Raw genomic sequence first — 23,303 nt, 5'->3', positions numbered from 1 at the left:
TAATCCTAAACCAAAGTATGCATTCATACAATCCCTCTCTGAATGTAGTAATACAGACCATTTGAAAAAGAGGGCTCACGGCAACACATTTGTTTTTGCCATTTTGCTGCCAATCTAGCCCTCGCTGCTTCACATCTAGCCCTCGCTGCTTCACATCTAGCCCTCGCTGCTTCACATCTAGCCCTCGCTGCTTCACATCTAGCCCTCGCTGCTTCACATCTAGCCCTCGCTGCTTCACATCTAGCCCTCGCTGCTTCACATCTAGCCCTCGCTGCTTCACATCTAGCCCTCGCTGCTTCACATCTAGCCCTCGCTGCTTCACATCTAGCCCTCGCTGCTTCACATCTAGCCCTCGCTGCTTCACATCTAGCCCTCGCTTCTTCACATCTAGCCCTCGCTTCTTCACATACGAGAGCATCTTCACCTGACTGATGGAGGGCAGCTTGTCAAGCAGCATCTCAAATACAGGAAGGTATCGGATGGAGAATTTGCTGGGGTTGCCTGCACATAGCAATGGTGTTATTTGACTGTCCCACTCACGTCTGATAGTTTTCTGAGTGTTTGAATACCAAATAGATTCACAATGTCTGGTATGAAGCAAATAAAAAAGTGGTGGTGTTTTTCCCTCCCAAAATAACTACAGTTATTTCAGTCCAACTGTAGATCACCAACCCCCTTAAAGAAACTTGTGTCATTGGGGAAGGATATGAATAAATATAATAGATGTTATCTCTACCATGTGGCTTGTACATCACTTCTTACTTTAACTACTGGACTAGACATAGAGGGGGTTGAGAGAGCACACATCCAATTTGGCCATTTCTTCTCCAAGGTGTGTTCCTGCATCCTCCTAATGTATAAAAAGATATGTGTTTAATCAGTGACAGGAGGGACTGAGGGATATACCCGATAATAGGTCTTACAGGAAGGACCTATTATATTGGAAAACGAATGCAAGGAAGTGTTATGGAAAAAGGTTGAAGAATTGGGACACAACTAACACATTAATATTATTTTATATTATGCCCCCTATGATAAACTAGACACAATCCACAACGATTCTGGCACCTCCACATCTCCAAGTAAATGTAGGCTTAACTAACGGAATATCTAGGCCACTTATATCATCTGTTACAGAAACTCAGTGAGGATGAGATACATGTGGTATGTGAACATTACTTCCACGGCTGTCTGTCACCACTCTCCTCCACTCCAGCCACCTGTTTAGGTCTTCTGGACCTCCTAAACAGACAGACAATAAAACCCTAAATAACTAGTATCCAAAATGAAAAAATGCTCACAAACAATTATTAGGCAAATATATCCGGGCTAGGTTATTTAGTCAACATACTTTTGCGCTTATTTCACGTGTATCCACACAAACTGTCCACTCATGCACGATATGTCGTCTACCTATTAATGTAACAAGCCTACAAGATAAACGGACTGGAGCGGTTGCCCAGTCAGGTTGACCAATGGAGATGGATTTCCTCTCTTAAACCCGCCCACCGTAAAATTTGTGTCAAAAACTCGCAACCGCAAAAAAAGAAAACGAGAGTAAAATCCTGAGTAACGTAACAAAGGACAGAAAAAAACGTCAGCCATAAACATTAGTTTTACCCCAATCGCGAAATCAAGAAAAAAATCCCTCTCAAAGATTTACTTGCATTCATTTTCAATGAATTTGTTTTCGCAATATATATGATCTCAATACTTTTTAGTTGATGTTTTGCTTTCAATATTAAGTATTTTGTTTGCAATACTAATACTTTTGTTTGTTCTTACTGAAACAAAAAGTAACTCCAGACAAAGGCACCTTGTCTTTTGTAGGCTACAAAAACAGCGCGTCTTTGTTGGTCTCTCACGGGCATAACGAGTTGATTTCAACTCCAGTGCATAGGTACAAACCGAGAGGAGTTTTGGGAAAATACGATCGCTTAAATTACGAGTCTGGTCCTATGCACTGGCACTGAAATTAACCCATTTCAATGCAAGGACTCCTGGGACAGACCTGCAAAGACGCACCGTTCTCGTCTCATAAAACCCTTCTCTGACACTGTACGGCTAACAGCAGAACAGCTTGTTCTTGATGCACGCTTTGAGTCACTCTTGTCCAATCAGAAGTCTTCCGTGTTTTCACGTCACCTTAAAACATATTTGCTCATGCATTTCCCAATCCGACATAAAGCTAGACCACTTCATGGACTTTAACTTGAATATCTGCGCTAAACGCACCAGCTCTGGAACAGGAACTGAGCCAAATAAGCCGACTCATAGCACCCATGAATCCTTCTGTCCAGCATGACTCACCTAGCAGATCTCCTGCTAAAGGGGTCGTATTGAAACCAGGTCACACATACATATGGGTTCCATTTCGAATAAGAAGACTGGTTTCACACGTAACCCTACTCCTCTGAGCCACCGCTACAATACAAAGTAACTCCCAGGTAGAAGACAGTGATTATAAGCCTGGCTCTACACTGTCAATGTACGGAATAGCATGTTGAGGAATTAGCTCAGTTTGTATTCATGATATCATAGTATTCAGTCACCGTTAAAACATTTCCACACAGCGGCATCCTGTACAGGTTTAGGGCAAGTTCAGGCAAGATGATTGAACGGAGTAAAGACTAATGATAGGAAAGATAACTATTGGCTAAATGCACCAAAGGACTTGCAAAGGCACAGCAGCCAAAAATGCATAGAAACAAAAAGTATATTGTTCGTTTCCACTAAGCAATGAGTAATAAGACCTAACTATGAAGCATGACTCTTCTTGATCCTCCCCATTCCTTCCTTCCTCCCATCTGTTTCCCAACAACAGCCCTGATCCAAACAACTTCCTATAAAAATAGCCCGCTGTCTGCCACCTAAACCAAGTTGAACACCGTCCTTGTCATGCCACCTGAATCAAGGCCTCCACTCGGTTTCTCGCTTCACGTCCCCCATCGTCTAACGTTGATTCAGGCTGGCTCAACCAAATGCTGAATCATAACTGCAATCTTTTCCAACCCAAGGGTGTGGCGTTCACTGTGGCAGTATTCAGAGCTTCTGTGACCAACAGACTGATTTGTAAATAGTAAACACACCCATTTCTAAAACCACAGAAGCCTGTCAAGGCCGACGCAGCCTTCTTAAGTAACTCATCATTTCAAAACCGTTGTTCCAGTTATATCTCAACTTCATATTTTGATCCCTTCACTGGCTGTCATTGCTGTCAAATACTACACTTCTGGAGGCTCGTTCTGCAGGCCAGCCTGGAGTAGAAAAGTTGACGTCCGAGACACCGCGTCCAACAGAACAGAGCGGAGCCGAGCTGGGATGTGAAGAGGAAACCACTACATCATGAAGTGGGTAGATAAAGCGGCCGGACCAGTCAGAACAGAGGGGGCTTTGTTGACATGCACCCAGAGAGAAGAAAGGCCACTCTCAAAGCCTGGAGGACTCGGGCAGGGGCAGGCAGAGGGAGAGACTGGCTTTCCGATCTGGCGCCTGGCCCAAACAGACGCTAGGCTGATTCTTCACATGGTAACATTCCAGAAGAGCTATCAGGTCTGAGTGTCCTCATCGACATCTAACAGCTGCCTGCGCCGGTGGCGTCATTGAAAGAAAGTATTCAAAATGGCGTGCCCAGCTGGCTGTCGATCGCAGGCAGAATGCAAGGTGCATGAAGGGTTTGCCTGAGAAGCAAACTGATTGATTTCTTCCAACTAGATGATTAGTTAAATATTTAGTATGCAGCAAGAGCCTCGTCTGCCATCACATGTGGTTAAAGGAGCACTGTGAAGAATACTGCCTCTGAAACATTACTTGTCATCTACTGGTCTTCCCTTATCAAACAAGACCGGCAGAGCATTAGCTAGTCCAGGGTGCTTTAGGGTGGGAAGGACAGAACTGAGTGTCTAAAGCAAGTGTAAGGAGACTACAAGTCAACACAAACTGATGGACCAACAGGACCTTTTAAATGGGGAATACAGCAGACACTAAATTTGTAGAAAGATATTATTTTCAACATTAAGTTAAAACATTAACTGCAGATTTGCAGATAATTTCTGCTTGTTTTCATGGTAGTAGTACATTAAAAATGTTACAGAGTTGCCCCTTTAAACCAAATATTTTTGCACAGTTGAGTTGACACCGGCACGCCCTATGACTTCTGCATTGCCACGGCAACACAGGGCGCTACTGCATACAGGCAACGCCACCACAGCTGATGTGTACCGCAAATAGCACAAAGATCCTGGTGGTTTCCTGACATACCTTTTCAGACTACACACTAGTTCCCCTTGCCTTCATAGCAGATCTGCTTGATGAAGCGAACAGGGAGGAAGGACTGTTCATCCCTGCTCATCCCAATGATCCACACACGTCCCTCCCACCCCCGGAATCAGCATACGTTCCATTCAAATGATCAAGTAGCATGAGTGAATTTCCAGAAAGCTGGACAAGCAGGTGAAAGGAAGCCTTTTCTTTTGTTAAGATCTCAAACCATTTCACTTAGACATATTCATTTCACCATTAAATCACACTAATTATTAAACGTGGTAACAAATCAAGAACTGTTTACGGTTTTTCCCGATTGCTTACAAGCATCAAACACTACAAAAGTTACAGCAACAAAACTCTTCCCACAGTCAGCCAAACAGAAGTGTATGTGAACCAAACTGGGAATCATTTCTCATTGCTTTCACACAAAATGCATTCAATGAACTCTTCTCTCATTCAAACTCAACCACCTACAAAACAATATATTCACTGCACATGTTCTCAAATGCTTACACACCGTTCTCAAAACTGTTAGGAAAACCTGAAAAATCGGCAGTGTATCAAAGACTTGTTCTCCCCACTGCATGAACTGATGCCTGTTGTTAGTGTTTTTTAGGTCAGTGTGTTATGAGGGACAGTGTGTGTTTCTGAGTGAGAATTGTTGCCAGTGTTTTGGTGGAACATGTACGAAGCGTTTTGGTGGTTTTAGTGAGTTTTGGGGGTGAGATTAACTGTTTTGCAACGATGCATGTTGGTAATCCACACTGTGTGAAGAGTTTTGTTATTGTGTTTTCAGTACTGACCGATGCTTTTAAGCAATCGAGAAACAACGAACAACCCCAGTTAGACTTGATTCTGATGAGATTTGCTAAACTGCAAAAATGCTTTTAATTAGCAGGGTAGAGAAGTAGTCACTAATCACACCCTCACCTCAGATCATGGTTTCTATGGAACTTACACCACAGTTGTCATTTCACAAATGACGTGACTCAGAACTTCAGGCTCATTATCAATTCAGCAGGAATACGTCACTGACCACAGGAAGGCCTCGCACCACTTAGAGGCCTCAGACTCCACCTCAGTCTTCGCTAGAGGTCTGTTACATTGTGCCTGATACTGATATCAGCCTCTGTCTCAGAACAGACCAGGCTGTAGACCCACACATTCAGTTCCAAGTCCAGATGCAGCCCCTGAACCTGCTGCAGACATTCCATCTCCCTGTTCCAAAGAGCATATAAAGGAACTCAAGTGCATAACAGCAGGCCTTCTACAATAGACCCACATGTAGTTGTTGCAACATAGGACTGCTTACTCAATTCTGTTGCATTCTGGCCATCCTTCACAGCTCTCTGAACTAATGTGAGCTTGAATATGAGACAGAGGAGCACTGGTTATATTGGGATTTAAAATCTTTATTTCGGGATTCATTCAAATCAATCAATACTCATCATCAATACTGAATTCATCCACACAAGTTCTCAAAGACTGATCTAATGAACAGATTGTGCATATAATCTACACTTTTGTTCATGCACTCATCTGCAGAACTCAGACAGCCCTGCCCCAATAAAGCCCGGTTTTAAAGAATTACACACCCCCCACCACGAACACTCTGGGACAAATTCCTGCCCTCTGCAAATTCCTAAAATTCCCGTCAGCCACACCTAATTGGATTGATTGTGATGGTGCTTTATCCTTCCACTGAGCTCCAGTTACACAGGGAAGACAGACTTCAGCAATGGACACCACTGGCATATTAAACATTACAGACTGAAGAGGAACTGCAGTCACTAAATCATCCATTTGACACATCACCTTCCATCTTGAAAGTCCCAGCTGGCAAACTAATCATTGGTTTTAAAAGCCAAACACCACAGACAACCAAATAGAAAGAGCACCTTGTCCCGCTCCCCAATAGACCTGCTCCACACCTGAGCCTCGCTTTAATTAAAGTTGCGATTAGTTGTCATCTGAGACAAGGGCAGATCTCTTTTTAAGAGCAGTGTGTTTTTGGAGGAGGTTGCACGTTCGTGGTGATCATGGGATTCCACTTCAAAGTATTTCAGTCAAATGAGCCACAGACCTTGACAGCTGATGAGGTGTGTCCTCTATATGGGTTCACAGTGAGAACATCTTGGCTCATTTCAAAGACTGACCTTTTCATCTCCATGCACCTGGAATAATGGGATTTTCATGCTGGTAAACAATCACAATGACGGCCCATTAAAAGCTCAACAGCAGTGGGCTTGCAGAAAGACCTACACACATCTCAGTGAGGTCCTAATCCAAAACAAACCAGAGCACTTTCTCAGGCGATACGGTCAGATGAAGAGACCAACAACCTAAACAGGTACCGAATCACTATTCAACAATCAAACTGGAATTCAGACATCCAGCAGGTCACGGCTGTGAGCTCAAGAGATTCCTTGGACTGACCGGTGGATTCTGAATGGTTACCAAGGCAGACCATCGTTCAAGACACAGACGTGAGGGAATGGTTCCACAGGTCTGTCAAACGCGTATTTGTGTGGAGGAGAAACAATGAGGTGAATGTTTGTCTTTGGCAGAGTCCCTCAGTGGAAACGTCCTGGGGAAGAGCCATTGGACTCGAGCGGCCAGGGAGGTGAGTTACAGCGCGCTGGCTCTAAGAAAGACCCGTCACCAGGCCAGGGTAGAGGCGTGGGATTTGAAACAATGACATACTGAGACGTGATCCAGCATGCCGGCTTAAGTGCCGAACTGAACTGTCCAAACTAGAAGCCACGCCCACACGGCACCACTAGCTAGCTACAGCAGACGATGAGCATTCGAACAACGCATCGAGTGGCATTTCAACCTGGGTCGGCTGGGTTTTATGTTCCTATAAGAGCAGTAAATCAGTGTCCAGAACGATTTAACTGCCTGTGACGGCGATACAACGGAGGTCACACACACGGCCTCATTTCAAAAGAACTACAACCGCAACAGGGGCACTTGCAGTTTCTAGGGTAACAGGAAACAACCAGAGTGTGGGTTCCAGTGTCGGCAAGCCAACAAAAATGCACGATCACAGCCGAGGCAATGCAGGCAGGGATCAGATTGCACAGATTTCACCAACGCATTAAGACTGGTCCAATGAGGATCCGTCTTTTAGTATCCTGCGCAACACAGGACAGAAAGGCTGGTTTAAACCCCCACAGCCAGGCCAACACAGAGGTACTCTGAAGAAACACATACATGCTTGTTACATCACAACCTTACATGGACAGGATTGAGCAAAAGTGGGCGGTTGATTGGTGCAAACACCCATCACAGTCTCATTTCAGTGCGTAAAGAGAAGCACATTTGTTAAGAAAGAGCCACCATATGGCTACGATTTCACTTTCAATATTTTCAGCACACATTAGTATCATGAATATGCAGCGTGGTTTGAAAGTACTTTTGTTATAATCTAGATGAATAATCGACTGAGGAAGGAAGTCTGAGGGGGTGTCAACTGGGGAACAATTGAAGTTTGCAGACAACCGTACGCAAGCGTACTCATTCTGACAGAAGACTGACAAGTCACGTAAAAATGGATCACTGTCAAATAAATGGATGCAAATGAAGTTCCTCAACTATTTAAGCCTATTAAACATTTCTAGCTCCAAGTAAGTTGAAGAAACTACCCGGTGGACTGAGCTGATTCATTGGCACATTGAAGCATGTCGCTTGCTAAAGCTCAAATACTCTGACGGGCCTCCTCCACATTTATGCTCCTTCACTACTGAACACAACTCTGACCTCTGAGCTGATACATTTTAATGTTTTTTTTCCCGGGGGGAGATGACCGTACAACAGCAGAACCGTCCAAATTCTTGGGCCTCTTAGCTTCACCGCACAGTCGCACAAAATAGCAATGACTAGATATAGCCGGGACTGACCGTCTCTGTCAGTGTCAAATTTATTGAGAGACTTCTGTTTTGACAGACAGATTTCTGTGGTGCAGTTCTCCAACCTTAACTCCAACTGCAAGTTCCCTCCCCCCGATCAGCCTACTTGTTATCAGTGGGCTGCTACAATACTTGGAAGATGCATTTTAAATTGTAATTTCCCTTTTCTGAAACCACAATGGCTGTAAGGATCCTGATAGTTTTTTTTTCCTTCCTCACTTTAGTAGTGATCATCTCAGCTATGGTCTCTACATGCTATAAGAGGAAATGCCACTAGTCATTTGTCCACTGGTCATTTCCTCTGTAGTATGGTCACATTTAGACAAAAAAAAGACACACTAATACTTAATTGCACTGCTGGTAGGAAAGAATCCATTATATTGCGATTAGATTCCGTTCTAAACTGTCATTTACCAAATAAGCACATAGAATGCAGGCATAGCTTGTTGCCTTCTACTGAGCGGAGTCAGCCATCTACGCTGTGAAGTGGTTCTGAGGAACACCACTTCTGTTGCCACAATGCTTCAAACCTCTTTCGATTCTATTTACACTCTAGACCAAACCACAGCTGAAACTGCTCTGGGAGTTTTAGCAAAAGCAAAAACTATTAGGAAATCGGTTAAAATATTTGGGTTATTTTTATATCTCCCATTAGTCATTATGTCTGAGAATAGGCTATGTTCAGACAACAACGTATCGGTCTGCCATCTGTATATGATAGTATATGGAAGTACATGATAATGACATGCGTATAACTTTCATACGCTGGGTTTGCCCTTACTCAAAGAGAAGAAAACAACATGTAAATTATTTTTATTATTATTAAGAATCGTTAAAGTAAACTTCTGTGGATGATCACTTGATGTTTCAGGGTAAAAAATGTAAGTGAGAATGTGTGTCCAGGTCGGGATATGCCAGTTAACCCTTGGTTGCCCTTGGCAGGGCATAATGTTCAAGGGGAAAAGGGCGTCACTCTCCTATGGGCCAAGTGAAAGGACTCCCAACAAAACTTGATAAATTGTGGCTTTATCTATGCCTCTAAAATAAATAAATGTTGCCAACTGACAAAGTGGACGAAAAAATAATAAGCAGCGGTAATTTTGAACGTAGAATTACAGTGAAATTAAATCGAAGCTGGCTTGCATACTGCAACCTACAGGAAGCGAGCGACAGGTAACCCACCCGACGTCAGTGCATTCCTTTGGGACTTTTCACTTACCCGGACAAGGTTGCTAACAGCCGCCTGCACCGCAGCCACCGGGGCGGTGAGATCCGGGATAGCTTTCCCGTCCACCTCACCTTCCTCGTGCATTATCACCAGATGGGATATCTGCTGAGCCACCGGCTCTAGGATACTTTCTATCGTCTTTGTGTGAAAAACCGGCATGGTGAAAACTTGAGTCCGCTCTTCTATCCAAGAGAAAAAAGGCAAGCCCGGTTTGGCTGTTTCAAAAGTTCCCTCCCTCTCGTCCTTAGCAGTCTACGGTAACTCCAACACTTTCCCCAGGACAGCTTCACTCTCTGGGAACACAACTACTTCCCACACAACCATCTATGAGAGAATCTTCAACCGCAGCTCGGGATGAGTGAGCAACCTAAACCTCAATAAATCCAATGGCCGCGCCCAGACCAATGAGATAAATAGCATGCATGTCACCGTCAAAGCGATTGGCACAGGCGGATGTCACTCTTTCACGATGTGCCCCGCCTGTATTCCAGTAGTAGAGTTTGCTAGAGACGCGAGTTCTCCCCCAAATTACGTAATACATTCTCATGCCCTAAAAAGGGCATTATATCTCTTCAGTGGAGGAGAGAATTCCAACCAACATGGACATACACTACTGTTAATTCAAAGTTGTTTGGAGATTTATACTGTACCTCTGTCTATCTCAATAGTAAAAAAGAAGAATATAATATCCCAACAACAAATTTGCTTTGATAAGATTCTACACTAGCAATATACTAATTTGATTAAAAAAACAAAAAATTAACAGTTCTTTCCACACCTCCTTTGTTTGACATAATTTACTGCATTGGTTTCACATTTTACAATACTCATAATAAAACGAAACATGAATGTAATGGGGAAAAAAAACATTACCATGGCAGTATTATCATGGCAAACCTTATATCAAGAATTGTTTTGCACCCTGACCACTGGCATTTCTAATGACAGAAGCTCAACACCTAAACCTCATTTCAAATGCAGTTTAAGATGCATTACGAGATGTTTGGCCACTGGTTGTAAAAGTGGTGCTATCGAGCCAAAACCAGGTCCCCTAAATTGCATATTACTGTATATCATGATGCTTTGCATTCGGTAAGTAGTCAGAGCCCTTTTCTGCTTTTAATTACATTACAACACTTACCAATCTACACGTTATACCCCATAATGACAACAGTTTTTTTTTTTAAGTTTGGGAAATGTTTTTAAAAATAAAACCCAGAAATATCACATTAACATGGGTATGAACGCCCTTTGCTATGACATGTGAAATTGAACTCAGGTACATCATGTTTCCATTGATCCTCCTTGAGGTGTTTCTACAACTTGATTGGAGTCCACCTGTGGTAAATTCAATTGATTGGACGTGATTTGAAAAGGCACACATCTGTCGATACAAGGTCCCACATTTCAGAACAAAAACTAAGCTGTGATGTCAAAGGAATGATCTGTAGAGCACTGAAACAGGATTGTGTCTAGGTACAGGGGAAGGTTAACAAAATATTTCTGCAGCATTGAAGGTCCCCAAGAACACAGTGGCCTCCATCATTCTTAAATGGAAGAAGTTGGGAATCACCAACAGCCTTCCTAGAGCTGATCTCCCAGCCGCAGCGAGGAATCGGTGGAAAAGGGCCTTGGTCAGGGAGGTGACCAAAAGGGCCTTGGTCAGGGAGGTGACCAAAAGGGCCTTGGTCAGGGAGGTGACCAAAAGGGCCTTGGTCAGGGAGGTGACCAAAAGGGCCTTGGTCAGGGAGGTGACCAAAAGGGCCTTGGTCAGGGAGGTGACCAAAAGGGCCTTGGTCAGGGAGGTGACCAAAAGGGCCTTGGTCAGGGAGGTGACCCAATGGTCACTCTGACAGAGCTCAAGAGTTGCTGTCTGGAGATGGGTGAAAGAAGGACAACCATCTCTGCAGTATACCACCAACCAGGACTTTATGGTAGGGTGGTCAGATGGAAGCCACTCCTCATTTAAAAACACATGACATCACATTTGGAGTTTGCCAGATGGCACCTAAAGGACTCTCAGTTGGCTGTCAGGTGCCTTTGACCTTTTGAGGAGTGGCTTACACTCTACCATCAAGGCCTGATTAAAGACAACTATTTACATTTTAGTCATTTAGAATAAGTTGTATTCCAGAACAACTTACAGATGGTTTTAAATTACTCAAGAATAATTTTTTTTACTGTTTCAGTTCTGGGATTTGAACCAGCAACCTCCAACATCTGGCCCAGTGTTCTAGTCTGCCTGCTATCTGATTCCAATCCCAGGACGGATTACTTGAGCCTAAGGTCCAGACTTCATTTACATTTAAGTAATTGAGCAGATGCTCATATCCAGAGCAAGAGTGAGTGCATACATTTGTTACTGATAACTGATCATGGTACATTTGATTTTGTCCTTCATCCGCTTGGTCACAGATCTGAGTGTTATGTGTTTTAAGTTCAGTGTTCTGTGTTGAATGTGTCTTTATCATGTTTGTTTTTGTTTCACTTTTACATTTCAGCAGGCAACACACTTTGGCTCCATTTAACAGAGATGACAAATTCAGTCCATGTGGATTAGTTTTGGAACTTTTTAGACTTGAAAAACCCTATAGGATTCTCATTTCCTATGTACATTTTGTAAGAGGAGTCTAGCAGAAATGTTATGGGATTGGCTACTACAGAGAACAAATACAATTTGAAAACTTATGACACATGATAAATTCAAGCTCAGATGTAATAAACTTCATATTAGCCAAACAACATTGACTAAAGAAAGAAAACTTAGCTAACCAACAAACAAACAAAGCTGCACGTTAAACATTTGCACATCACAGAACTTCATATTCCTCATGCTTGCACAGCCTGCCAGCTAGTCAAGTTAATAGTTACACCAAATGTATTACAACTGAGGAAAGGGGCAACGACAAGAATGGACATTTACAGAATGTTTCAATTGTGTACATCATACAGTAATCACTAGACCTGAGTGGTTTAACTCTCATTGGAATCTATACAAAACAGGCCCATGTGTTTCAGTTGGGCTAAAGCAGTGCTGAGCTTATCCGCTGCCAGGACAGGAACTTACATTGTAAGGGCAGAGACGTTGAGAATCTTGTCAATACAGGTTTATTGGTAGAGTTTAATCTACAGATATCCCAGATCCGCTGCTACCCTTCTATTTCCAACCCATGGCTTCATATCTAACTCCAATATAACAACTAATTATTCAAAGAATGCAATCCGCATCTTCAGGAATGTATGAAATACAGCTGGGCAGAATAATGACACTAATCAAGTCCCTGGGGTGCTGGAGTTAACCACCCCTAAACAAATGTTCCTACTAATGCAAAGTGTTACATAAGTCAAGCATGTCCAGTTTTGGGTATGGCTTTGAAGTACTTATTTTGTTTCTGGCAACTTATGTGTAGCATTACACATTTCTCGAATTCCACTCCCCACTACAACCTGAACTAACAATATTCACGGGTTGAAAGCCAATGGCCGACCACACCAGTGAAGGAATTCCCACAGATTCCCAGGAGGGGGCCGTGAAGCAGCGGCCAACTTCCTAAAAAGGAAGAGTCTTTAAAAGAAAGAATCAAGGAAGTTGCTGTGTTTAAGACCTCATGTAAACACTCAAGCGTTTGGTGGCTCTGTCCCTGCTCTCTTGCTCGAGGGGAGTGTTTCACTGCTTATACCAAAGATAAATCAAAGACCCTAAAATATAACAGCATTTTAATCACAAATTTAAACCATATTTCAGGATCTGTATTTAGCTTGGAGTTTTGGCATGTTTTTGGCGTAAACTTCCACAGCAAGCATGTAGTGGTCATTTCCATGTAATCTAAAATACATGGTGTTGAAGAGCACACTGCACAGCCTGTCTACAACACCATAGGACTACATCACAAGGACAAAACTTACACCACAAGGACAACACCCACAACACTGTAGGACAACACCAACCACAAGGACAACACCTGCAACACTGTAGGACAACACCTACAACACCATAGGACTACATCACGAGGACAACACCTACACCACAGGGACAACACCTGCAACACTGTAGGACAACACCAACCACAAGGACAACACCTACAACACCGTAGAACAACACCTACAACACTGTAGAACAACACCACGAACTCCAGGACTGCTGCTCCATTGCTCCATGCAGATATTTCAGTTCCTTATTACCTCACTGCCAGTAACTAATAATTCTAATTCAGGAATTACAATGTTTTTTTAGCCGGCGGGAGCAGAGCCGTTTTGTAAATACAATACACCTTTCCAGGGTTGTCCCTGCTTCCTTCCTGGGTGTTCCCAGGTTCCTTCCTGGGTCATCCCTGGTTCCTTCCAGGGTCATCCTCGGATCCATTCAGAGTCGTCCCCGGGTTCCTTCTAGGGCCATCCCCGTTTCCTTCCAGGGTTTTCGGTACATTTCTGGCAGATGGGAAGCCAGAAAAATACAAAAAAACAGATTTGTATTGTAAAACAAAATACATTATTAATTTGTAGAAATGTGGAAATTAACCTAAAATAAAGTCCATGCCTGTAACTTCACAGCAAGAACCAATTTTCTCACCCAAATTCTCCCTTTTGTTGCTGTCATCTATCGCTTTCAGAAATCTATCAAATTTCTTGTATTTATCAGTTATTAATATTTTGACAATGTCCCAAGGTTCACCAGGCACAAGGTCAGAGCTCTGCTTTGTCACAAATAATGAAACTGTATATAAAGCAGTGAAGCAAAACAAACAGAATTGTCTTAATTTCTATGGTTAGCAAACAAACACGACCATGATCCCCAAAACCTTTCCAAAGCATAACACTGTACATAAAGAATAAGATGGCACAAAAAACAAAGCTCTGTCACCTTCTTATCAATTACAACAAACATAAACATGAACAAAATGAAATGCCGCAAAGCATGCTGGGATATGGATAATAAAAAAGAAATACTCTTTATTTATACAGTTTATTTTTGTAAACAGCAAATCAAAGACTGTGGAAAAACTGATAATTCTTGTGTTTCCTCATAACATACTTTTCCAGTTATTTTACAAGACTAATATTAAATTAAGGTTTGTGTTGAAAAAAAAAAAAAAAAGTACATTCACTGTGAACTAAAGAAAATTACATTTAAACTTCAAAGTAAATTACCGTAAAATTACATGTACCTTTTACAGTATAGGAACATCTGTATGTCTTCTAGAACAATCTTTCCATGCACTCATGATCTCTGTTCAACCCAGCACAGCCAGAAGAGGACAGGCCACCCCTCAGAGCCTGGTTCCTCTCTTAGTTTCTTCTTAGGTTCCTGCCTTTGTTTTTGCCAACATCTGCATTGTTCTTAGGGTTTTTAATCTGTGTGTCTGTATAAGCACTTTGTAAGAAATGTTTATGTAAAAAGGGGTTTCAGAAATACATTTGAGATGATCAAATAGATGTAACTAGGTGTTAGGTTTCCATAACTCTGTATTTATCTGGGTTAGATGATGAAACTGAGGCACGTAAAAACCAAGAAACCAGCAGGCAGGCAAAAACAAAGACTGGTGGCAGGCAAAAACCCAGACTGGTGGCAGGCAAAAACCCAGACTGGTGGCAGGCAAAAACCCAGACTGGTGGCAGGTAAAAACCCAGACTGGTGGCAGGTAAAAACCCAGACTGGTGGCAGGCAAAAACCCAGACTGGTGGCAGGCAAAAACCCAGACTGGTGGCAGGTAAAAACCCAGAATGGTGGCAGGTACACACAAAGAAAACAACTCAACGGCTCAAAGGGCTTAGAGAATAGGGCAAACTAAACAGGGAGCTAACGGGACTAAACAACAAACAGGTGAAAACAATCAGAGCAAAGGCAGGCAATGTTAAAGAACAGCAGCAAAAACAAAACAGAACCTCACAACACCAAGCTATCAGGTGATGTTTTTTGGCCTTTTAATGCTAACAAAACTTAACATCTGTCACCCTCTGGTGGTGAAATGCATGAAATAACATTTGAATACAATATTGGAATACTGGAAAACAACCATGTTTTAGTAAAACAACGTGCTGTTTGACCTCTGCAAAACTCAAATAACCTTTTTGTTTACCTGACTCTGGACAGAGGCAGCATATGATTCTATTTCTCTGTAGGCAGGGCCGCCCCAAATTCAATTTTGCTTAGGGCCCCCGACCGCTAGGGGCCTTCCGACTGCTAGGGAGCTCCCAACCGATAGGGGAGAGGGGGCCATAAATTCAATTTTGTTTAGGGCCCCCAAAAGCCTAGAGCCGGCACTGGATGTAGGTGTCGCTGAACGCCTTTGAAATATAGTTTAGTTTTGCTTTGTTTCTTATTCCATCTCAAAGTCTCTGACTGAAATTGGAAATGACTGAGGTCATTGTAAGCTAACGTAACCTTAGGGACCACAGCTCTGTTACTAATTCCTGTCATGACTGATGTGTTCTACACCCCTTCTTTCCCACACTTTCCTCTCTCTGACCAATTCCTATAGCTAGCCATCAAAACAAAAAACAGCAAGGCCTGTTGGTCACGACCAGCTGTCGCAGAGCTGTTAGTAGCTTCCTGTAAGGAGGGCTTCCTTTAATCCCTTTGCTGCATGTTATATCCACTAACTTAGACACACATTCATACAAGCACGATAGTCTTTCAGATTTTTCAGGTCCACGCTATTTATTTTCCTCATCCCCTAATCCTAAATCTCACTTGCAGTAACTCACCACACTGTAACAAATATTCAGACATTTTATTCAGTACTTTGTAGAAGCAACTTTGACAGCGAAGACTTCAGGTCTTCTTGGCTATGCCTCTACCAGCTTTACACACCTGGATTTGGGCAATTTCTCACATCCTCTCAAGCTCTGTCAGATTGGATGGGAAGCAATGTTGCACCACAGTAACTATGGACAGGTCTACAGATGTTCAATGTGGTTCAAGTTCGGGCTTTGGCTTGGCCACAGACGTTAACAGACTTGTTTAGAAGCCACTTCAACATTGTCCACTCCAAAGACTTGATTGGTGGAGTGCTGCAGAAATGGTTGTCTTTCTGGCAGGTTCTCCCATCTCTGCAGAGGAACAATGAATCTCTGTTAGAGTTGGGTCTGTTGGGACTATTGGATTCTTCTTGCCCAGGTACTTAGTTTGGCTGACTGGTCAGCTCTAGGAAGAGTGTTGGTGGTTCCAAACGTCTATTTCTTGGTTCACATCCTGGAAACTTCAATGCTTTAGCTATTTTTTATAATGTTCCCCAGATCGATGTGTTGACACATTCCAGGGAGAGGTCCTTGGACTGACATGCACTGTGAAATATAGGACCATATATGGACGTGTGTGCATTTCTAAATCATGTCAGATTAATTGTATTTGTCACAGGTGAACTCCAATCAACTTCTATTTTCAATAATGTGGCACAAATAAAAAAACATTCCTTGTCATTATGGGATATTGTGTATAGATTGATGGAAAATACATTTTAGTCTATAACAACATTGGGAGAAATTGAAGGCACTAATAACACCAAAGTCTCCCCCCAAAAATTGCAACCTATCTGTCCCAAATTGCAACCTATTCTATACAGTGCACTGATATGATGAATCATACTTGTATAGTGGACCAACAAACCAGCACACCTGTTAGGGTTGTTAGTGTTGTAAGGGTTGTTACAGTTGTTAGGGTTGTTAGAGTTGTTAGAGTTGTTAGAGTTGTTAGGGTTGTTAGGGTTGTTAGTGTTGTTAGAGTTGTTACAGTTGTTAGGGTTGTTAGAGTTGTTAGAGTTGTTAGGGTTGTTAGGGTTGTTTGTGTTGTTAGGGTTGTTACAGTTGTTAGGGTTGTTAGCGTTGTTACAGTTGTTAGGGTTGTTAGCGTTGTTAGGGTTATTAGAGTTGTTAGCATTGTAAAGGTTGTTAGTGTTGTAAGGGTTGTTTGCGTTGTTAGGGTTATTAGAGTTGTTAGGGTTGTTGGAGTTGTTAGCGTTGTAAGGGTTGTTAGCGTTGTTAGCGTTGTAAGGGTTGTTAGGGTTGTTAGGTTTGTTAGCGTTGTAAGGGTTGTTAGCGTTGTAAGGGTTGTAAGGGTTGTTAGGGTTGTTAGCGTTGTTAGCATTGCTAACAAAACAAGAATTCCGTCCACCCAACTGACTACTTAAAAAGGCATTGACGGTACCAGTTGAGGTTTAACGCTAAGCTCTCGTCCAGACAAGCTCTGGATCCATCACTATAACATGGCTGGTGGGCGGTGTAGGTGGTCAGGGTTGGATGCGATTTGGACGGGGGGTTGGGTGGTGACCATAACAGAAGCTGTCACTGGGTGAGTCACTGGAATAAGAGCTTCCCAGATTCGTCATAGCAAACTGTCAAGGGTCAGTAAGTCTCTTCAGAGTGCAAGTCTGTGTTGGGTCACTTGCCAAGTCTTTATGAAACATATCTGGCATTATAATGATGAACAAGGAGTTGGTAACAGAGTAGAAACAGACTTGAATACAACCTTGGACGAACCTCCTGAATGTCAAGTAACAATATAACTACATTAAAAAATATATTTTATTAAAACTGATACATAATGTCCGGAGAACATATTTTGTTATGTACAACTATACAACACAATAAAATATTTGAATATAGTCTTAACAGGATGTGAATTCATTCCATACAGCCTGAAGTTTGACACCAAACAGGATATCTATTAATTCCGTTTAGTCTGAAGGAAGAGACTGAACGGGATATGAATTTGTCCATAGAGCCTGAGGTCATGGCTCTCCGTACGATAGGCCTGTATTCTCTTCTATCCAGTCATTGTAATTGGTCACTGCTGTGTACACGCCTGGCCGGAAGGCTCGGGAACACCCCTCTCCCCAACTGACGATTCCAAAGAGGAACATCCGGTTGTCAACCTCACACACCATGGGTCCCCCAGAATCCCCCTGTGGAGAGAGGAGACTCTTAGTGAAAAATGAAAAAAAAAACGATACTTGTTTTTTGTAGCATCATAATAACCTTGTTACTAGTCTATTTTATTTTCATTATTTTATACAAACAAAATACAGAACAAAAATACTCAATGGGTGAATTACGATAGGGTTAAAAACAATAACATACTTTGCACGCATCTTGACTCCAGTCTGGTTTCCCAGCACAGACCATGTTTTCTGTGATCATGTTTCCATAATACTCTTTATCTGAGCACACATCCCGGGCCAACAGGGCAACCTTCGCCTCCCTCAGATATTGTGAATTGTACCATAAACCTTAAACAGGGGACAGATATGACAAATCGGTTAGATCTTAACAGTGAATAAAGTGATTTTCTTCAGGTAAAAAGCATTGGGAATCTTGACTGATTGTTTTGCACATCTTGGGCCATTTCCAAAAACTGTTTCCAAGTTACATATTACATGATATCAAACTGCCAGAGGGGACCTGACCATTCATCCAAGCGGAGATGCCTTATGAAAACTGGCCATGCGTTCTGGTAGATGATCCTCCCTACTTCTACTAAGATTCACCAGAGGAAAGGAGTGGACATTTGGAAGGGATAATATCAAGCCCTTCTCTGATACATGAACAGGGGTTCCAGTGTTGGAGCTCATCCTTACCCTCCTTCTCTTTTCCGTAGCCAGCAATCTCACAGGAGGTACCCTTCCTCAGGGCCCAGTTTGCTGCAGGCAGACACACAGTCCGAACGGAGCCGGTCTCCTCAGCACACTGGCCATCTATGGGCTGTAACTTCAGGAGAGCTAGATGGGAAACATCCAACAAACACATCACAATCAGAATTCAGCCACGTCTCAAGGTACAAGGTCCTCAGTTTGAAACTCTACCATGAAAACAGCAAACAGACTCAAACAGACTCAAACAGCAAACAGACTCAAACAGACTGAAACAAACTGAAACAGACTAAAACAGCAAACAGACTCAAACAGCAAACAGACTCAAACAGACTGAAACAAACTCAAACAGACTAAAACGGCAAACAGACTCAAACAGGAAACAGACTCAAACAGGAAACAGACTCAAACAGCAAACAGACTCAAACAGCAAACAGACTCAAACAGCAAACAGACTCAAACAGACTGAAACAAACTGAAACAGACTAAAACAGCAAACAGACTCAAACAGCAAACAGACTCAAACAGACTGAAACAAACTCAAACAGACTAAAACGGCAAACAGACTCAAACAGGAAACAGACTCAAACAGGAAACAGACTCAAACAGCAAACAGACTCAAACAGCAAACAGACTCAAACAGCAAACAGACTCAAACAGCAAACAGACTCAAACAGCAAACAGACTCACCACAATGAGACTGGAGTTCATTAATTATTAATAAAAACATTCCTAACTGTGTCACAGATCTGTCTGTGGAACAAAGTTGACAAAACAACTTCTGACAAAAAGTAATAAATGACTGAAGAAACAGATTTGGGACCCGATTAGGAATATTTAAAAACCCAACTGAGCTGTTTATTGTCCTCTGCGTCTTTCTGACTCTCTTAGCAAAGAAAACTGTGGTTGTCCTCAACATACCAATGTCATTGTTGAAATTGCCTTCACTGTTGTCGAACTCTTTGTGAACAATAACTTCTTCCACCTGAAAAGTCTGTTCTTTGGTGACATCGGTCTCGTTGATGGCAGTCTTCCCCAGAGTGACAAAAAGGCTGTGGCCCATGGTTTTAGAACTGTGTAAGAAGGACACAACACAACAAGAGTGAAGTAGCAGTTCTACATTACAGCACAGATGAAAGTGGTATTAACATACTGGTGGTACTAACAGACTAATTGCATGGCCTTAATATACCGTCAGATGTCAGTACTGACTCTTACCCATCAGATGTCAGTACTGACTCTTACCCATCAGATGTCAGTACTGACTCTTACCCATCAGATGTCAGTACTGACTCTTACCCATCAGATGTTATTACTGACTCTTTCCCATCAGATGTTACTACTGACTCTTTCCCATCAGATGTCAGTACTGACTCTTTCCCATCAGATGTCAGTACTGACTCTTACCCATCAGATGTCAGTACTGACTCTTACCCATCAGATGTTACTACTGACTCTTTCCCATCAGATGTCAGTACTGACTCTTACCCATCAGATGTCAGTACTGACTCTTACCCATCAGATGTTACTACTGACTCTTTCCCATCACATGTCAGTACTGACTCTTACCCATTAGATGTCAGTACTGACTCTTACCCATCAGATGTCAGTACGGACTCTTACCCATCAGATGTTACTACTGACTCTTACCCATCAGATGTCAGTACGGACTCTTACCCATCAGATGTCAGTACTGACTCTTACCCATCAGATGTTACTACTGACTCTTACCCATCAGATGTCAGTACGGACTCTTACCCATCAGATGTTCCTACTGACTCTTACCCATCAGATGTTACTACTGACTCTTACCCATCAGATGTTACTACTGACTCTTACCCATCAGGGAAGCAGTGGGCAGCAGTCAGCACCCAACAGGAAGAAATCAGGCTCCCTCCACATCGGAACACCCTCTCAGTATTCTGCCTGCCCTTCCAGAAAATGGCTGCAATCCATGGGTGGGATTCCACAGCAGCAACTGTCCCTCCAACGATCTTCATTTGCTTCCCAAGACGCTGGCCACATGTGGCTTCCATGAGAGGGGACTCTGTGATATGGGACTCCATGAGAGGTGACTCTGTGAAAGGAAATCCAAACCAACTGTAATGAAAACCAGTTAGAAAAGACATTGAAAAAAAGATTTAAGATGCTCAATTGCACATTGAAATTGTAATGAAAACCTGACACAAATAACATGAAATCAGGGCTTCAGATGGTTCCATTGCATATTTCTAATTACTGTCATATTGTATGGGAGAAAAAACAGTTGATGTCACCTGTTACTGGTACAATAGGCTCAGCAAATATATGGCCAGCAGCAAGTGGACCTACAAGATATTGGATGTGTTACAATTTTACGTTATTGAACAGCGTGACCTCGTAATAACCTAGTAATATCATTGTAATAACATTGTATGGTTAAAAGTTATACTAACTCACAACCAGAGCCCTAAAAAAACAACAAACTGAATGTGGTCCTGTATGGCTCAGTTAGTAGAGCATAGCTTTGCCCAGCCCATCAATAGGTAAAAATGCGTGCGCACATGAATGTAAGTCAATGCAATAACAGTGTCTGCTAAATTGCATATATTCTGATCATTATTAATGATTTGAAAGAAATTAGTTCTGACTGAAAAGTAACACCTGTCTGGAAACCACAGCGAGGAATGTCACAATACTCCTGCACCCTCTTGCCCCCTTTCAGGACAAAACACCACGGACGCCATTTGTACTCCAGATTCCTGAGGTAAAAGAACAGTAGATTTGTTTCAATCAAAGATTATGTCCTTGTAGGATTAAGAACCACTAAGGATCTTACAGAACATCTGAGGTAAAATTTGAAACAGGCACTAATTTCCTACATACAATAGAGCACCAAAATATTTTTTGTGAGATTGGGATCCAAAGAAAAGCCTTACTGGAGTGCAATCTTGAATAAAATACTTTTTCTACCTGCAGTAGTTGTGTCTCCCAGAGTTGATATCCGACTCTGTCAGGTGTTTTCTGGTTGGTCGGTCCCACTGCAGACACCTACGTCCAGTCTCTGACTGAGACATCTTTCCTCTGTAGAAGATCCCTGTCCCTGTGTAGCAGGTGGCTGATGTATCTAAAGGAAAATTAAAAACACAATATGGCAGATTTATATTTTTATCAATTCGAAGCACCAGACAGACTTTAATGTGTGAGAGAGAAACCAATTGAGATCCTTACCTAGCTTACTGTGAATGTCTAGCTCACAGTGCTTACCTAGCAAACAGTGAATGCCTAGCCCACAGTGTTTACCTAGCCAACAGTGAATGCCTAGCTCACAGTGTTTACCTAGCTCACAGTGAATACATAGCTCACAATGCTTACCTAGCTCACATTGCTTACCTAGCTCACTGTGTTTACCTAGCTCACAGTGAATGCCTAGCTCACAGTGCTTACCTAGCTCACTGTGCTTATCTAGCTCACAGTGAATGTCTATCCCACAGCGTTTACCTAGCTCACAGTGAATGCATAGCTCACAATGCTTACCTGACTTACTGTGCTTACCTAGTTCACAGTACTCACCTAGCTCCCAGTATTTTCCCAGCTCCCAGTGCTAACCCAGCTCCCAGTGCTTACCTAGCTCACAGTGCTTACCTAGCTCACAGTGCTTGCCACCGTAACCAGCTGAACACAAGCAGAAAAAGTACTTCCCAAACAAGGAGGACACAGGAGTACCACCATGATGGCAGAAGCCATCTAAGAACAAAAACAAATGAAGGGCAAGAGTGAGGAACTCTGTAAAGTGAAGACAAACTGGATTTGATGTTATTGTTTGTATGTTGTTGTGGTATATATTTGGCGGTATCGAGCTTGATGTACCTGATCCACGATTGGGAAAATCTAAAAGAGTCAGTCTTTTCAGTCTGAGCGAACCCTGTGAATTCAAATCTGTTATTAGAGCCAGATGCTGTTTTTCTGTGGATTATGTTTCCCATCCCTTTAACACATGCATCAGGCAAATATTTCTAAGCAAAATGAGCTCCCAATGCCTTAACAAAAAACAAACATCACTTGAGTTCTCCTTACCGCCTTTGTCTGTGCCACCATCGACATGGCTGTTGTCAAAATCAGCAACAAAGTACACTTTGCCATTTCTCTTTACCGGTAAAATATTGTAGGCTCTACTTGCAATTTTTTCTTTTTTAAATGCTGCAGGCCGGAATGCCAAGGTCCCTCAGAAGTAGTGCTTGAATCTCAAACAGGGGAAATGTGTCTCTGCTAGGAGGCACATCTACTTATGTAGTGTGAGGAGCGGATTTGATTGGTTAGGGGAAGCTCGGAGAC

General features: G+C 42.5%; 2 protein-coding genes across 3 annotated transcripts in view; both read right to left on the bottom strand.

The window, feature by feature from the left end:
- Nucleotides 1–9,787, bottom strand: part of vclb (vinculin b) — a 33,982-nt gene extending 24,195 nt beyond the window's left edge. For both annotated transcript variants that reach the window (XM_010899496.5, XM_010899497.5), the window contains exon 1: nucleotides 9,397–9,787. In XM_010899496.5, coding sequence (XP_010897798.2) covers nucleotides 9,397–9,564 — 168 coding nt within the window. In that variant the 5' untranslated portion in view covers nucleotides 9,565–9,787. The remainder of the gene's footprint in view (nucleotides 1–9,396) is intronic.
- An 8,120-nt stretch (nucleotides 9,788–17,907) lies between these two features.
- plaub (plasminogen activator, urokinase b) lies at nucleotides 17,908–23,303 on the bottom strand. The gene is made up of 11 exons (XM_010899498.4): nucleotides 23,046–23,303; nucleotides 22,839–22,893; nucleotides 22,614–22,715; nucleotides 21,942–22,095; nucleotides 21,633–21,730; nucleotides 21,266–21,316; nucleotides 20,829–21,066; nucleotides 19,911–20,062; nucleotides 18,978–19,118; nucleotides 18,481–18,629; nucleotides 17,908–18,305 (listed from the first exon to the last, which is right to left on the bottom strand). The coding sequence occupies exons 1-11, from the start codon at nucleotides 23,109–23,111 to the stop codon at nucleotides 18,132–18,134; spliced, it is 1,380 nt and encodes a 459-aa protein (XP_010897800.2). The 5' UTR covers nucleotides 23,112–23,303; the 3' UTR covers nucleotides 17,908–18,131.

The sequence above is a fragment of the Esox lucius genome, chromosome 6 (assembly GCF_011004845.1).
Source record: "Esox lucius isolate fEsoLuc1 chromosome 6, fEsoLuc1.pri, whole genome shotgun sequence".
NCBI lineage: Eukaryota > Metazoa > Chordata > Actinopteri > Esociformes > Esocidae > Esox > Esox lucius.
This window is presented reverse-complemented; position numbering and strand designations above follow the sequence as displayed.

Bases quoted from the DNA above. Each gene is read 5' to 3' on its own strand.
- plaub (XM_010899498.4), bottom strand. From the start codon at position 23,111: ATGGCAAAGTGTACTTTGTTGCTGATTTTGACAACAGCCATGTCGATG. The intron at 22,894-23,045 runs GTAAGGAGAACT...TTGAATTCACAG, and splicing joins TGGTGGCACAGACAAAGGCG to GGTTCGCTCAGACTGAAAAG. The intron at 19,119-19,910 runs GTATGTTGAGGA...TTTCCCATCTAG, and splicing joins CAATTTCAACAATGACATTG to CTCTCCTGAAGTTACAGCCC.